The sequence below is a fragment of the Protomyctophum parallelum genome, assembly GCF_964188405.1.
Source record: "Protomyctophum parallelum genome assembly, chromosome: 7".
NCBI classification, from domain to species: Eukaryota; Metazoa; Chordata; class Actinopteri; order Myctophiformes; family Myctophidae; genus Protomyctophum; species Protomyctophum parallelum.
In genome coordinates, this window is record NC_139705.1 from 25,343,274 (window position 1) to 25,361,115 (window position 17,842).

Genomic DNA, 17,842 nt, shown 5'->3' on the forward strand with positions numbered 1-17,842 from the left:
GGTGCAACAAGCCAGGTTGAATGGTTTGGAAGGTATGGGCACAACAGGCTAAGAGATCACACGGTTTTTACCGTATCACTGTATCTTGCATAACGAAAACTGCTGTATTACAGAACGTGTACAATAAATGGGAACCTTTTTTTGATTGATTGATTGATTGAAATATTTATTAACAGTTTGTAGAATTTACAGTACATTTTAAGCACAAACTCAATACAAAGACTGTCAACTGTGAGTGGACGACCCAATTAAGCATTACACTTGTTTACAACAGGGTCCACATTGTTCAATTCATCAAAACATTTAAAGACATACAGACATTTAGAGACATACAAATAGACATTTCTATGTAGCTAAAGTACAGAACAGGAATTCATCATATGGGAAGCAAAAAAGGGAAAAGATACAATATACAGTGAGGGAAAATGGGGGGGTGGGGGGGATTCAGATTTTACAGAGGCCAGTTTCGAATTGCAGCCATCCGTAGGTGCCCTTTGAGAGCGGTTTTGAAGGAGTCAAGGGATTCACATGTCTTAATGACTGTTGGTAGGGCGTTCCACATTTTGGTGGCAAAGGAGCGAAAAGAATTTAGTCCCTTGTTTGTGCCGAATCTGGGTTGTACATGGTTTGTTGCACTCCCTCTGGTGTTGTGGGTGTGGACTTCGTTTACATTAAGGAAGTATTTAGACAGGTACATGGGTATCTTGGTGGTGTATCGAATCTTGTGGACCAGACCCATTGCAAGATGCTGTACTCTGTCGTCGACCCTAAGCCATCCCAGCCTGTCAAAGTGGGCAGGGGTTCGGGGGGTGAGGCCAAGTAGGAGCCTGACCAGTTTGTTTTGGGAGGTCTGGAGCCTTGTTTTAAGGGCCTTTGAGGTGCTGTGGTACCAAGAGGTGGATGCATAGTCAAAGAAACCTTGTACGAGGGCTCCTGTTAAGGTCTTCAAGGTGTTTTTGCTGACCAGTGAGGAGATCCTGTAAAGGAATCTTGTTCTTTGATTGACTTTTTTGATTACGTTGGTGGCCATTTTATCACCGGAAAGATTGGCCTCCAGGATGGAACCTAGGTAGGTAATTTCATCTTTTCGTGTGATAATATTGTCACCCACTCTAACCAAGAAGCCATCTGCCTTGAGCCCTACAGCAGTCAATGCCTGGACAATATATTATATACGCGTCAAAAACGGTTTCTGTATGCATGTGCCCAGCCGAGTGGCAAAGTATAGTTTGAGCTTGCCACTACTATACTTATACTGTAGGTGAGAACTCTTCACCTAAGTACTTCTTCTACCACTCTCAAGAGAAGACAGTAAAGGTAATAAGGTTAAACCTTGAGGCGAATGAAAGATGGCTGGTGCACGAGGGACTGCAATATACTCAATATGCAGATGGTGTTCCTAATATTTGGTATACAGTGTATTTTATATTCAGAGGGATTATTGCATTTGGGATGAAAGGAGATGGCATCACTCTTGCTCACCTTACGGAGTCAAGACAAAGACACGCAGTGGGAAATGAGATCTGGGCTCTAATGGGCAGGCAGTGTCAATAATGGAGTCGGTGGAGGCAGCGTGCAATACCAGCATTTTGCTCAAGTTCACTCCCCTCGCCTGTGAAACATGCACAGTTCTTGTTTTGACTTCAACATATTGCTTGTTTTATATTTCATCATTTTACTTGAAATATATTTAGTAATATACTTTTCAGTTGATAATTACACTCAGTAAGTAGCTAATTTCGCAGAGTTGATAACTTGATAACTCAGTAATGCTCATAATAGGACAGAACACATTTTATTTTTAAGATATTTTTGGGGGCTTTTTCTGCCTTTTATTGATAGTTTGAAAGAAAGTAGGTTGATAGGAAAGGGGGAGAGAGATGAGGGAGGGGTGACACGCAGCAAAGGTCATCGGGATCGGGACTCGAACCCGCAACACGCTGTCAGGCTGGATTACCAGCCAAGGTGCCTGGACCGCTCGGCCGGCCCAGGCAGGTGGTGAATCTAATGGAAACTACTTGCCTTTCACCGTTGTTGCATCAATGTCTGAAATTACCACAGATTGGTCATTTCAGTAATCATATTTGAACTGGATTGTAGTTGAGGCATTACATTTTGTTTGACTCATATCTTGCAATTCTTGTTCTTGCAACTTGAACAAAGACTTAGTCTGTTCTTCTTTCTTATAAACAAAGAAGAATTGATGAAAGAGTGCTTTTGAACACCACAGGAGTTGTGAGATCCACACAAAAAAGAGGGCTGTTGACCAAGAATGATAGAAGACTTGCACATGAGGGATTCAAGTTATTCCCTGGAGGAGTTTTACAAGCAACAGCATTAATATGAAACGCACGTGCACGCTCACGCACGCACGCACGCACGCACGCACGCACGCACGCACGCACGCACGCACGCACGCACACACACACACACACACACACACACACACACACACACACTCGCAGTGTCAAAGGAGTTGTCAGGTCATGAGAAAAAGGCTCAGGGATGGAAGAACTGTTGCTTATTTTTCTGATGCTCTGTGTGTGTGTGCGTGTGTGTGTGTGTGTGTGTGTGTGTGTGTGTGTGTGTGTGTGTGTGTGTGTGTGTGTGTGTGTGTGTGTGTGTGTGCGTGCCTGCGTGTGTGTTTTCTGACGACAGAGTTGAGATCTTCCATGACATTTGAACTCTGTTCCAGCTGTTCTATCTATATGGAAGGAACACATTCCTCTGGAATAAACAGAAAGGCAGACACACTGTCATACACGTGTGTTTCACGCACGCACGCACGCATACATTAGGTGCATCAAGTGCATTGATCAGCATTTTGATGATGCCAACCAATCAGGATATTGGCCTGCTTCTAAAAGCAGGAAGTTGGCAATCAGGAAACAGATTTGGTAATGTGTGAGTATATAGAGTGATGGTGCGGCACCACTGTCCTGCACCAGTCTTGTCTTTGATTACATGCATGGCTATAATGAAAGTCTGCAGTATAGCATGGCTGCATCATGCCTCTACAATAAGGACAAGTTGAGAACAAATTAATGCTTGACATAAACAAGAGGTTTGGCAGAAGGTTTTTTTGCGGACGCCGGGCGGGGCCCTAGAGTTCACAGAGAGGAAATGACCAGAGGAAATACCAGCAGCTTAACAGTGCTTTATGTTTATAAACCCAGAACTGTCCCTCCCCTATACCCCCTATTGTGCTGTAGTGTAAACATGATCATCTGACAGAGAAGGTTACACAGCAGTTTCCTACAGTAAACTATCTAATGAGATAATTAATTAATGATTAAGACCAAAATGACCACGGAATTGCTTGGAAAATGCTCATCAGTCATGTCCAAACATACGGAAAGTTAAACACGACACAGACAACTTCATGGTATGGTCCTTTAATGTAGGTTTTATTTGTAAGATTGCTGTTTTGAGGCGACATGGAAATGAATATACATACTTTCCTGTTCATATGATTATTTATTGAAACAGACATGGGGAGAGGGAAGAAAGGACAGTGTATTCCCAGGATGAACAGAACATGAACATGTTGTTCCATGGGTGATATCAGCTCACTACACTCTCTGGATCAGGGGCGTGCAGAGAGTGTTAGAGGGGCAGGGGCTGAAATCCCATAGGCTAAGAGGGCACTTTTGGACAAAAAATGTGGCATTTGCATTTCTTTCACCATGTAGTAAATGCTGCATTCGTGGTGTGAAGAGGGCAGTTGTTTTTACAGATGGGTAAAAGGGCAGGGGCTGAAGCACCCTTTGATGTCTATGTGTGCACGTCCCTGAGTCTCTGGATGCAGTTTCAGCCTAATTCATTCTCTAGTGCTATTAAACCACACTGTGCAACGTGTCAGTGGTCAGTGAATCCAGGTATGGGGAAGGGCCTGTCAGTGGTCAGTGAATCCAGGCATGAGGAAGGGCCTGTCAGTGGTCAGTGAATGCAGGCATGGGGGGAAGGGCCTGTCAGTGGTCAGTGAATCCAGGCATGGGGAAGGGCCTGTCAGTGGTCAGTGAATGCAGGCATGGGGAAGGGCCTGTCAGTGGTCAGTGAATCCAGGCATGGGGAAGGGCCTGTCAGTGGTCAGTGATTCCAGGCATGGGGAAGGGCCTGTCAGTGGTCAGTGATTCCAGGCATGGGGAAGGGCCTGTCAGTGGTCAGTGAATCCAGGCATGGGGAAGGGCCTGTCAGTGGTCAGTGAATCCAGGCATGGGGGGAAGGGCCTGTCAGTGGTCAGTGAATCCAGGCATGGGGAAGGGCCTGTCAGTGGTCAGTGATTCCAGGCATGGGGAAGGGCCTGTCAGTGGTCAGTGAATGCAGGCATGGGGAAGGGCCTGTCAGTGGTCAGTGAATCCAGGCATGAGGAAGGGCCTGTCAGTGATCAGTGAATGCAGGCATGGGGAAGGGCCTGTCAGTGGTCAGTGAATCCAGGCATGAGGAAGGGCCTGTCAGTGGTCAGTGAATCCAGGCATGGGGAAGGGCCTGTCAGTGGTCAGTGAATCCAGGCATGAGGGGAAGGGCCTGTCAGTGGTCAGTGAATCCAGGTATGGGGAAGGGCCTGTCAGTGGTCAGTGAATCCAGGCATGGGGAAGGGCCTGTCAGTGGTCAGTGAATCCAGGCATGGGGAAGGGCCTGTCAGTGGTCAGTGAATCCAGGCATGGGGAAGGGCCTGTCAGTGGTCAGTGAATCCAGGCATGGGGAAGGGCCTGTCAGTGGTCAGTGAATCCAGGCATGGGGAAGGGCCTGTCAGTGGTCAGTGAATCCAGGCATGGGGAAGGGCCTGGCAAATGTCTCCACCCGCTGGCGGAGGTCTGACATGCGTGATGCCGTGTCTGAGTCCTCCAAAAGGAAGGATTTGAAGCTCGTCAAGTTGCCTAAAAAGGAAGGAGACGGGTGAATAGAAGCAGTTAAAGATGTTAGGTTACAAAGCAATAATGCCTTATGGTCTATATTATTTTCATCTTTCAACATTAGTAGCTCTATAATAAATGTAGGATAGGCCTATTATGTTGTTATCCATCTCTCCCATATGCTTTATTTTATTATTTTTTTGTTCCTATTTTGGACAAATAAATAATATTTGAAAAATGGTTGTATAATATGATTGTGGATGTCCTTAAATAAAGAATAAATAAAAAAAAACACCATTACAAATAGATCTATAAAAATAAAAATCTGCCAAAAAGTTATTATGAGGAATGGGGGATGTGAATATTAGTGAATTCATGTTTCGTCATCACAAATTTTAAATTGTATTGTCTTCTATTGGCATATTTGTTGCGCTCCTCCTTTCCTCTAGTGGAAGAACATCAACATTAAACTTAATGAACTGTAGGGTGCAGTCACACTTAACTTAGATTCTGCCAATGTGGCAGATTCTGCCAATGCTTTCAATGTGAACTTTCAATGGGAAATTGTTTTACCTTTTTTGCAGAAATCCACAAATGGCAACAAACCACTCCGTTCCCATTGAAAAGCATTGCCAGAATCCACCGTATTTAGTCAGAATCAAAGTTCGGTGTGACTGCACCCTCATACATAATTTAGTTTTTCAAATATATTCAATTAAAGAAAACTTCACTTACTTTTACATTGGTAAATGGTGCATTTATATAGCGCCTTTATCCAAGGCACTTTACATAGATTGTGCATTACATTCACCCATTCACACACGGCGGCGGAAACCATGCAAGGCACCAACCAGCACATCAGGAGCAGTTAGGGGTTCAGTGACTTGCTCAAGGACACTTTGACACTAACTCTGGGGGAGCCCGGGTTCGAACGGGCAACCTTGCGGTTACCATCCGGCCACTCTACCCCTGTACAGTATACAGATATATCAAAAATAAATTATTTCTCACCAGTCTTCTTTTTCACATCCAGAGCAATGTGAATCGCCTCATCAATAAAGTCCACAACTTTCTCAAAATCTGCCTCCTTGAACTGCCTGGAGGTCAGAGCTGGGGCTCCTGTAACAGGGAGACAGAGATAGATGGATATCTATATAAGGCATAAAAATAAATAACTAAGCCGAAATAACTAAGCAGAGATAGCCATTTAATAGCCATTCAATAGCCAGTCAATGCCATTAACTGTATAGGAGAGAGAAGCCCATGCAGACAGTCATACTGTAAAACAGATTTATTGGCAGACATAGACAGGCAGAAGAAATGGCAAAGCATCACAATGACAGTCAGACAGACAGACAGACAGACAGACAGACAGACAGACAGACAGGCAGGCAGACAGGCAGGCAGGCAGGCAGGCAGGCAGGCAGGCAGGCAGGCAGGCAGGCAGGCAGGCAGGCAGGCAGGCAGGCAGGCAGTGATGTCTTCCACTGTGTCCTATCCTCTTCTTGAAGTTCTTCCCCAAAAGCCAAATAGTCGTATAAAGTAAATTTGAATACCCAGCCTGAGTCCTCCAGGAGTGAGTGCACTCTTGTCCCCAGGGCAGGTGTTTTTGTTGCATGAGATAGATGCCATCTCCAGGGTCCTCTCCGCTCGAGCTCCATCCATACCACGTGGTCTGAGGTCAACTAAGACAAGGTGGTTGTCTGTTCCACCTGGGAGATGAGAGAAGGATTACATAATATACTCTAGTCGGGTCATGACTTTCTGTGTTGGTTCTGTGTAAAATGAACATCATGGAATCATACAGAAATATCAAAAAGGATCAGTCATATATAACATTGATTAAAACTGATTATGATGCAAAGCCTCTGCAAGCCTGTGGAACTAGTTCAGGCAGACAACTCAATCTCTTTGCTGCTGCTGTGCTGTACCATCATGCTGCAGTCTTGTTGTGCTGCTGCTGCATGTGCTTTGTTCCATGAAGTTTTCTTTTGCGCTCCCACCTACAATCTGTGGGCTCTATATCTATGTGATTCCCTTAAAGGGGTCTTGCAATTTCATTCGGCCCAATCCCAATTGCCTCCCTCAAGCCCTGAGCCCTGAACCCTCATTGACTTTAGTGACGTCAGCTGTAAGTGCTTGAGGGTGAGAGGCTGCAAGGGCTCCAAATTGTTGTGAAAGAAATGGGACAGCACTTTGAAGATGAGTCCGCCATTCATGACACTTTGCATCACTTTATACAAACTGTCCTCATTCACAGCCAGTGCCTACCTACATGCTTAGCCTATTTATACATGTCTATCATGTCTATTTTAGTATTTAAGATGATCGTTTTATTATTAGTTTAATAAATACACTTTCCTGTGTGATATGAGTTGTAATATTCATATATAATAATGTGCATTATACATTTCATTTCCATATTATTTTACTTTGCTCATTAGTCATTTCTCATCATGTTTCCCTTAATATTATTATTGTTATTAAATATATAGCCTATATCCTTCCACTCCGTCTCCTTTTGAGAACAGTAAGAAAGCACTATTGTGTTTGTTGACATTCTAATCGCGATACATAACTAATTTGCATACCTAAATTATTGACGTTCGGGGGATCCCCCTCATTCCACTGGTAACGCTATGAACTGTGGGTAATTTATTTGCCAAAGTCAGCCTAAAGTCAGCATCGACGCTGACTTTGGCAAAGGGCACATAAAGGGGCGGGGCTGAGCCCTCACTGACTTACCGATTTCAAATGGGACATCCCTCAAGCCCTCGCAGACTTCACATGAACGCGCAGCTAAGTCAGTGAGGGCTCATTGAGTCAGCAAGGGAGTGGATTGGGATTGGGCCTTCATTCCCTGTAATATCTATTTGTCAGATAAATATTTTCATGCTTAAAGCCAGGGATAAATTATGTACTGTATGAATTGACAGAGCTTTGATGCCAAAATACCGTATGATAGATATGTATGCTCAATAAATACTTAAATTATTTCAATCCAAGAGCTGTATGACTGAAGTCCCATGAACCCTTTGTATACCTGACACCAAGGTGTAGCCTTTCTTTAGCAGGGCCCCAGCCATCGCCTTTGAGTTCAGCAGCACCTGATTAATGTACTGTTTGAACATGGGGGCGGTAGCCTGCGAATAGAAATGGAGATGGGACAATGATGAGTGAAAAGAGTAAGACACATGGAAATTAATTAGTGTGGTTGCATCTCATTGCAAAAATTACAGCCTTTGGTGATCTAAATAGGATTTTTTCACAGAGCAGACACTGACATGTAAACACAGGTAAATAATGTTAAGTGGGCGTGTTTCATGTAGGTATTTCTTTGTACCGCTGTCCATGCAGGTACACCAATACACCTAAATTAAACTCACCCACAATTACTGTAAAGTTACGGTATAACCTTTAGCTACATTTACCTGTCAAAATGTCTGCTGTGAAGAGAGTCCATTGAACTTAACAGTCCACCTCTTCCTCACATTCTATAGGCTATTCAGTGTGTGGAGGCTGAAACAACACAACGGGATTCTTAACCTGTTTGAGGGCAACAGCCACCCCAGCAATGGCATGGTTGTGAGGTCCTCCTTGCAGAGATGGGAACACAGCAAAGTTGACCCTGTTCTCAAGGTCATAGGTCACCTGATGACCTTTCTTATCCACAGACCTCACGCCCTTTCTGTAGAATATCAAACCAGCCCTGCAATACAGGTATCACAACATAATCATACCATCTTCATGTATGTATGTATCTGCCATACTATACTGTATGACTTTGAATAAATCACAAATCACTGTTCTTTGAGAATTATGGTATTGGTATTCCCCTCAAATATATGCTTTTTTCTGCCTTTGTTGTAGTGTTTGGTTTCCATAAGATGTTTCAGGTATATTAGGCATTTTAGTTTTGTATATTAAATTAAATTATTTTATGTTTCTTATCAGCAATATCGTCTTAATTTAACTCAAAGTTTAGTATGCAAATGGGACCAAATTGACCAATGCGGGTCCATTTTGTTCCAATTGTACACTCTTCAGAGTCAAATGAATTAACACTGGGATTTGACTGTGTTATTATAGCACAAACGCTTGTAACCAACTTGAAGCCCAAAGAGATGATAGCCCGCACCTGGCTCCACGCAAAGTCTTGTGGGTAGTGGAGGTCACAAGGTCAGCATGCTCAAAAGGAGAAGGAACAGCCCCAGTGGCCACCAGGCCACTGATATGAGCCATATCTGCTAGGAGGTAGGCATTGATCTCCACACACAGCTAACACAGTTCACAAACATAACAAATAGGATTCTTCTTTATATTACTATTGACTTCAATATGTACGCATTTAATAAATGTATTTGTTTATTTAAATGAATGGCGTGACCTTGCTAAATATTCAGTGTAATCAGTTAGAGATTGGCAGTGTTGGGGAGTATTAAGCTACATGTAGCTGAGCTACGTAGCTGAGCTACATTTTGCTGTAGCTTGTGGTATTTTAGCTACATTCATATTTGTGTACCTCGTCAAGTAGCTCAGCTACCTTTTGGGTCATTTTTTGTAGCTTAGCTACTCAAGTTACAAGCTACAATTTTGGGCAATAACATGAAAGAAATATATTAATTTTGACCATTGGTTGCTGTGTTAATTCTTGTACTAGAACCCCCTTTGAAAAATCAAGGACTGTTCCTTTTTCTGATTGCTTTGAGGGCATATCAGCACTTGACAGCTGCCTCTAATTGGCCTCTGATTGGCCCTGGTATCACAGGGTGGGAGGGGTCTCCCAGAGGGGAGCAGGGGTCTCCTAGAGGGGAGGAGGGGTCTCCCAGAGGGGAGCAGGGGGAGGAGGGGTCTCCCAGAGGGGAGCAGGGTGGGGGGGTCTCCCAGAGGGGAGCAGGGTGGGGGGGGTCTCCCAGAGGGGAGCAGGGTGGGGGGGTCTCCCAGAGGGGAGCAGGGTGGGGGGGTCTCCCAGAGGGGAGCAGGGTGGGGGGGTCTCCCAGAGGGGAGCAGGGTGGGGGGGTCTCCCAGAGGGGAGCAGGGTGAGGAGGGGTCTCCCAGAGGGGAGCAGGGTGGGGGGGTCTCCCAGAGGGGAGCAGGGTGAGGAGGGGTCTCCCAGAGGGGAGCAGGGTGAGGAGGGGTCTCCCAGAGGGGAGCAGGGGGAGGAGGGGTCTCCCAGAGGGGAGCAGGGTGAGGAGGGGTCTCCCAGAGGGGAGCAGGGGTCTCCCAGAGGGAAGCAGGGTGGGTGGGTCTCCCAGAGGGGAGCAGGGTGGGGGGGTCTCCCAGAGGGGAGCAGGGTGGGGGGGTCTCCCAGAGGGGAGCAGGGTGGGGGGGTCTCCCAGAGGGGAGCAGGGTGAGGAGGGGTCTCCCAGAGGGGAGCAGGGTGGGAGGGGAATCCCAGAGGGGAGCAGGGGGAGGAGGGGTCTCCCCGAGGGGAGCAGGGTGGGGGGGTCTCCCAGAGGGGAGGAGGGGTCTCCCAGAGGGGAGGAGGGGTCTCCCGCATGTACATTCTCAATTTAACGCTGAAAAATAAAAAGTAGCTGAGCTACTTTGAGCTACTTTTTCCATGTAGCTGTAGCTTTACAAGCTACATCTCTCCAGGGGTAGCTATGTAGCTTGATCAAGCTACTGCCATGGTGAGCTACTTGTAGCTTTACAAGCTACGCTTTCAAAGTAACTTGCCCAACACTGGAGATTGGATGGTTACTATGGCTACCATTAGTGCGTGATGGCTAGCAGGTGTGCAATGGGAGAAGCCACACAGTTTTCGACCGTGCCATTATGCTGTGTGTTGCTGCAGCATTCAATGTAATATTATGTGAGTTTCATATTTGTCTGAATGGTTCATGTGAATAAAAGGATTGACATTTCCAAAAAGATACAACAAGCCCCTTGCTGTAGGACCTAAAGGTGAGGTTCTACGTTACTGTTACTATTTTACTTTTACTTAGCCCCTTTCGGAACCCTCGATTAAAGGAGAATTCCATGCTAGAATGCTTTCTTATCTTTCTTACCTTTCTTTGTAGTTGTTGCGTCCCCACCAAAGAGGTCCAGGTGTTTTTTTTTGTGCAAAAACTCCTTATTGGCTATTTTCCCTACCATAAGCCCTCAATGAATTGCATTGCATTGAATGGGAATTGAATGGGGCTATGGGGTGTTATGCTAATTTGCTTATTTCCATCGAAAGAAGTAGTAAAGTGTGCCGCTTGGGATATTATTTACATTATGAAGAGAGGATATATACAAAGAAATTATAATTTTGAGCGATGGAAATAAGCGAATTAGCACAACACCCCATAGCCCCATTCAATTCCCATTCAATTCAATGCAATTCATTTAGGGCTTATGGTAGGGAAATAGCCAATAAGGAGCTGTTGCACAAAATAACACCTGGACCTCTTTGGTGGGGACGTAACAACTACAAAGAAAGATAAGAAAGCCTTTTAGTATGGAATTCTCCTTTAAGCTTTTCTGAAGTTTTGACATCGCTTAACCTTAACCTTTTATTTCTATTCTAAAGTTGTAAGACATATTTGTGTGACAACAAGTAGGCCTACTGTACCTTCTTCATGCGAGCATAGTCAAGGAGGCGGGCGTAAGCACTGGTTCCTGCTATGATCAGTTTTGGTCTGAAGAGACGGGCTGTCTTCTCCAACTGGTCATAGTCTATCTGACCTGTCTTAGGCTACAACACAATACAGGAGGACATTTAATTCATTAAAAGCATAAATTGCAGAGGGATCAAAACACAGTCATCATCAGCTTTTACTTCTATTTCCCAAAATACTCACATCCACTTTGTAGGGCATCGATTCAAAGTAGATGGAGGTGGCTGAGATTCTCTTAACATCAGTCATGTAGCCATGAGTTAGGCTGAAATGTGAAAAAGCTGTAGGCATTTACAGTAGATAACACTAGAAATATGTCACTCGACACTTATGTACCTTGAATTGTGGCATTTTTGGTTAACTAATTTGAAAATTATAAACAATAGCGTGTGACTAAATAATAAATTCATTGGATCCGTCATTTTGAGAAAAATAACAGTTTCAGACCCTATAGTCTGCCGTCAACTCACTGTCCCCCATCAGGCAGATCCAGACCCATGATGCGGTCGTGGGGCTGCAGTACAGAGGTATAGGCTGCAAAGTTAGCCGGTGAGCCGGAGTAGGGCTGTACGTTGACCCCCCACAGGGCCGGGTCCAAACTGAAGGCAGCCAAGGCCCGTTTTTGGCACAACAACTCAATCTGGTCCACAACCTCAGCACCGCCATAGTACCTGAGGACAGAGAAAAGCTTTGAATGCAGTAGTATACATTTTGGGTTATGTTTTGCCATTTGAACATGATTGAAGGAATTTGTCTTAGTAAGATCAGTTATGCAAAAACATGAAAAAATACACAAACAGTAAAACCGTTCAACCATAAAGCACACAATGAAACAGATAGGTACTGTAATATCCAACCGACATAATAATCATAAAAGTATAAAACATATGTTACATCCAATGACTAAATAAAGTGCTTCAAGTGCTTTTAAAAATATCTCCCATGTTGCACAATTAACGCTGTTGTAGTATTTCAAGATACAGTATGTGCCATTGTAGAAACAAGATGTTCTTTTCTTACTGCTTCAGTCTTTTGTGAGAAGAAAGAAAATTATAAGATTATGTGGGTGCTAGTTTTTTTTTTATTACATTCAATTCGCTGGAAGTTTTAGGGTTTAGGGTGCCCTCTATTCAGGGACACCTGACAATAACCACAAGATCACTAATGCATATTATCCCAAAACACTATGACAGTGTGCGAACGCCGAACAGTGTGCCTTTTCTTTTCTTTTCTTTTCTTTTCTTTTCAAGATGGATGAAGGAAAGATTGGAATATGAGAGGGGTGAGGGGATGAAATGTCTTTGAAAAACTAAATGTGGGTGCAGTCACATCGAACTTTGATTCTGCCTATGTGGCAGATTCTACCAATGTTTTTCAATGTGAACAGAGCGTGTTTTTAAAAAAATTGCGGAAATCCATGAATGGCAACAAACCGCTCCGTTCCCATTGAAAAGCATTGACAGAATCCGCCACATACTGTAGGCAGAATTAAAGTTAAAGTGTGACCGCACCCTAGGGCTCCTTTTTAAATCTTTTGAGATAATTTAAAAAACATTGTAGGAAACGAGGAAAAAAAAGAGGAGTCATGACCAATAAAAATGTGTCTGCGACTGAAAAATGGATCCCTACTAGAGTTCTCATCGGGCCCGAAAATTAGGTCAGGTTTGTGCAGAATTTGAGAACTCTACACAGAGTAAAAGTGAAACGCCAGTCAGCACCATCTTCATAATAGATAAATACACAAACAGACAGAACAGAACTATTCTTTTTATTATTATAAAAAAAATCAATATATATACATTTTTTCATGGAGCCCGAGGCCCGGCCCTACTGATTAGCATACATTTTAGGCCCAGCCCGGCCCTAAAACGTCAGGTTGGGTCGGGCCTGGTCGGGTTCGGGGCAGAGTTTGAGAACTCTAATCCGATTCCCGACCCACTGTACCTTTGTCCAGGGTACCCTTCAGAGTACTTGTTGTTCAGACAGGAGCCTTGGGCCTCCAGAGCAGCACGGCTGCAGAAGTTCTGGCAAAAGAAACAGACATTTACATTATCCAGAGATCTATACCAGTGATTTTAAACCATTTTGATACCAGGCCCACTATTTATTCTGAATTTCTTTAGTTTTAGTCCACAATTCCATGCTGTATTTAGGAGAGATAACAGGCGAACGTTGATCAAAATAACAATTCTTATACATTTTCTAATTGTGTAGATTCTTGAAAATTTAATAATTCGGATTTTGACAATAATTTAATTCCATTTGGTTACCAACTCTCCATTTAGCTGGGGACCACTGGTTGAAAACCACTGATAGATACAGTTACTAATGCAGAGGCTAAATACAATCTAGCTTGATGAAAGTCACAATTTCTAAAAGAGCGTTCTAATGCAAAAGAAAACCCCAAATATAATTAGTCAACACAGTCATGAATCACTGATGGTGAGAATATCATCTCCAAAGATTATCGCAAAGCACCCACTGACAAATGAGTGATGTAAAGAGTGTAAATTATATTGTTGTAAAATAAATATTATAAACTGCATAACATCTGTGGTAGGGAGGATACTGGCTCGGTAGTGAAAATGTGGTCTTACAGGAGAGGAATCTCTCTGAATGCTGAATTCTGAAATGGGTTCAGCTCTAAGTCAAGTTTCACAAAGACGCTTGAGAGTCAGAGAGGGAGATGAAACTCCATACAGTTAGTGGGGATGGAAATTGAATATAATAAGCTCATTATCCTTATCTGTTCTGTCTCTCTATTCTCTCTATTCTCCTCATCTGATTTTTTCTTTTTTTTCTTTCACCCTAATGTCTTTCTTTCTTTGTGTCCTCCTGTAACCTTCTTATCTTACCTCTCTCATGTCATCCTTCTAAACCTGTCAGCCATCAGGGATCCCTCAATCACTTAAAGGTATATTCAGTGATTTCACTTAATTCAAATATCACTTATTTTTTGTTTTGTTGTGATAATCCTCTCTACTATAGAGTGTGCTGACCATATAAGGAGTTCCTCCCTGTCCCCAGTTAACCCCTAGGGGTCAAAGAACCTTAGGTTTCGTTTTTGGCTCTCTATCCTGATTTTTTATTTCTCTCTTGACTTTCTCTCTTTCTCCACCTCTCATGACACAAAACTCTCTGTGACCCCCTCTCTTGCTGACTCTACTCATGAAATTCTTTATTCTTTACTTCACTGTCTGATTCTAAATTCCCTCTGACTTTCACACTTTCTGCCTATCATTCTGTCACTACCTTTCTTTACAATGTGACTCAACTCTGAGTCTGACTAACTCTCGCTGACACTGTCCCTTTCTTAAACACAATTTTGTTATTTATTGCAATATAATGGTTGTACCTTGTGCTGCAGGGAGACTATTTCCTGTCTGGATCTACAGCTGGATCTATCGCTCTATAGCACCCCCCTCTCTCTTTTTCAAAATGTTGGCTTTATTGGCATGAGAAAAAATACGTTTACATTGCCACAGCAAAAGTGGAACAATACAATCAAAATGTATGTACAATTAAAAGGGAAAAAATAATTTGTAACCAGAGCTGTGTTACGTGGCAACTGAGAGAAATCAATCTTACAAATAGAATTGTGAGGACTGCGGATGTAAATTAGCTAAATTAGCTTTGCTAAATCCGGTGTATTTCCAAAATTTACATCGAAATGTATTATTCATTAATATGCATCCTGTCTAAATAAACAAAGTATAGCATAAAGAAAAACATAAGAATTGTGCATTCGCAGAAATAGTTAGGCTATATACATCCATATAGGATAGGTTAGTTTGGGATAAACTTTTGAAACAATTGGCAGCAATATTTAAATGTTTTGCATTCACTTGGTATAAAACCTTAACAATATAGCAGCAGATTTTTCAAATGATTAAAAATTGTGCACAAATAGAAGCAGTTTTTCTTGGTAGTTGCTCTGTTTGTATTGTACAGTGTTTCTATGTTCCAATTTGACATCCTTCTATCACGGAAGCTCACGAATCATTGTTGTACTTCAGCAGATAAAGGAGTTTGTCATTAGTCATGTTTTCAAACTCTCCTTGGGTGATTGTAATCTGTAGGAACGAAGTGTCTCGTCTCTAATATCTTGGTACAGTGGACAAGCGGAATTGTAGATCAGTTTCCACCTAATTGTGTGTGAAGTGGGTGCCCATGCTGTCTTCTCTTGGGAGCCAGGTTTACTTTTCTTGACTGCAAGACTGCTGTGTATTTTCTCAGGTCCAAATTGCATTATTTTACAGTAGGTTGCTTCGTTTCAATGTGTCACATAGGTTTCCTTTTGCTGTTTTATAAATTGCCAGTGGGTTTTCAGTCTGGTGGCTCTGCTTGTGTTTGTGCACAGTGAGGCTGAGGGGCCATCTCAGAGGTGTGTGTGTGTGTGTGTGTGTGTGTGTGTGTGTGTGTGTGTGTGTGTGTGTGTGTGTGTGTGTGTGTGTGTGTGTGTGTGTGTGTGTGTGTGTGTGTGTGTGTGTGTGTGTGTGTGTGTGTGTGTGTGTGTGTGTGTGTGTGTGTGTGTGTGTGTGTGTGTGTGTGTGTGTGTGTGTGTGTGTGTGTGGTACATTTTATGTACCTGTATGTGACTGACATCATAGGATGTGGATCCGAGATTCACACGATTAGATTTTTAAACCTTTACTGCCTGTAGTACTAACGGCTCTGCAGAAGTCTAGTACGTGGTCTAGAAGAGGGTCTGTCTGTCTCTCTCTGTTTTGGCTAAGTCGTGCACTTGTAAAATATGTTTTTAATCCTTTCCTGGTGAAATAACGGTTATATTATACACACATACAATAATTTCCTTATATAGTAACCCACCTCAGACGCAATGAGCTCCAGTCCCCGACACTGTCTGTCCTTCTCTTGCTGTAGAAGACTCCACATCTCTGGATCCTCTTGAGCCAGGCTCTCCTGTCCTGTCCACTGCCTGCCACTGGCTAGGAATCGCCTAGGCGACTGCACCATGACTTGCCCCTCTTGCCCTGCACATGCTGGGGCTCTGAGCCAGAGGGGCTGTGTGGTGAAGAGAAGAGCGGTAAGTAGGACAAGAATGTGAACTGTGGAATCATCTAAGTCAGCAGCCAAACCCATTAAGCCTGATGTTTTCTTTTATATGGACCCATGGTTCTGACATGAAGTTTAGTATATTGCTGTGCCTAAAAAAGGTTCAGTTTCAAGCACTGATCAAATAAATATGTATGTGCTTCTAGCGTCTAACAGCATTATACTTTCAAGATGCTATCTTTTGAGAACTTCATGAAAAGTACAATCCTCTAATTACTGAATAACACGGTCATTCTAATTTGCAGCAAATATTGGATCTAAGGGGGAAAAGAATAATACTAGTTTGAAGTTATAAACTATGAAAGCTACTGTAAAATAAAACTGAGGGAACAGAATCTATAATGTGAGCCAGGCTATCTGGCAGTGATACAGAGACATCAAGGAAATGTTTGAAGGCTAGATTGTAGCTGCATGATAGTTACATACGTTTAATAGAAACATTTCAACTCATTTTCATGCCTTGCAGCCAGCCTTATCATATACACCAACAAATCTCTTGGGACTAAATGCAGCTGTGTAAACTGACAAATAGACCCTAGTTTCACAATTGACCGTGAGTAAAACTTATGCAAAATGCAGCTGTAGGCTAGTCTAAAACCCAGGATATGATGAAATTGTTGGGTCAGCCAAAGAAAAACGGCACAATAAAGCTTCTGACTGGGTGATTCACTCAACCAAAGTCACTTAAGGTAACAAGTCGATATTTCATAAATCTTTAACCTGCAACACCAATCATTAACTAGGAGGGGGGATCGTCCCCTGAAATGAACTCCTTTTAACTATTATTGTCCTTCGTCTCACATGGACTGCGCACTCTCTTTGCATGGTTTACTCATGGTACTTTCTGTCGATTTGGATAAAACATACTTATTTGGAATATGTTATCTGATGTGAATCTTTGAGAAATACCAATGAAGCAGGCAATTGTCAATTAATTTAACCTCTTCAATCAGCTGGCATTACTAGGCAACTGTGGGTATAAGTGTATTATTAAAGCACTTGAACCCTAGCATTCTGGGACTAGACATTCAGAGAGAATAGCGGACCTATGTACAAGTTAAAAACATTGAGCTTCTCACTTTTTACTCAAGGATCTAGAAGCGACCTGGGGAGACTCCGGTCAACAAAATATATATATATACGGTTTACGTAGTTAAAATAGTTTAGCTTTTGTGGATGAAGACTACTGTAAGTTAAATTAATGAATAAGAACATTCAGATAATAGAATATCTGCAAACTCTGCCAACTTTAAGAAGCCTGGCTTTATTTGTACAAAATTCTAAAATGGATAATTGAGCAAACAA

At 42.9% G+C, this 17,842-nt stretch overlaps 1 protein-coding gene across 1 annotated transcript; it reads right to left on the reverse strand.

Annotated features, from left to right (window-relative positions):
• Nucleotides 1-4,752: 4,752 nt before the first annotated feature.
• Nucleotides 4,753-16,438, reverse strand: LOC310861993 (serine hydroxymethyltransferase, mitochondrial-like; the record flags this gene model as incomplete). The annotated part of the gene is made up of 11 exons (XM_083769731.1): nucleotides 4,753-4,880; nucleotides 5,868-5,975; nucleotides 6,413-6,568; nucleotides 7,900-7,999; nucleotides 8,403-8,565; nucleotides 8,995-9,134; nucleotides 11,416-11,538; nucleotides 11,645-11,726; nucleotides 11,932-12,132; nucleotides 13,406-13,485; nucleotides 16,292-16,438. 11 exons carry the CDS (start codon nucleotides 16,436-16,438, stop codon nucleotides 4,753-4,755), a joined length of 1,428 nt encoding a protein of 475 aa, XP_083625857.1.
• Nucleotides 16,439-17,842: the final 1,404 nt, after the last annotated feature.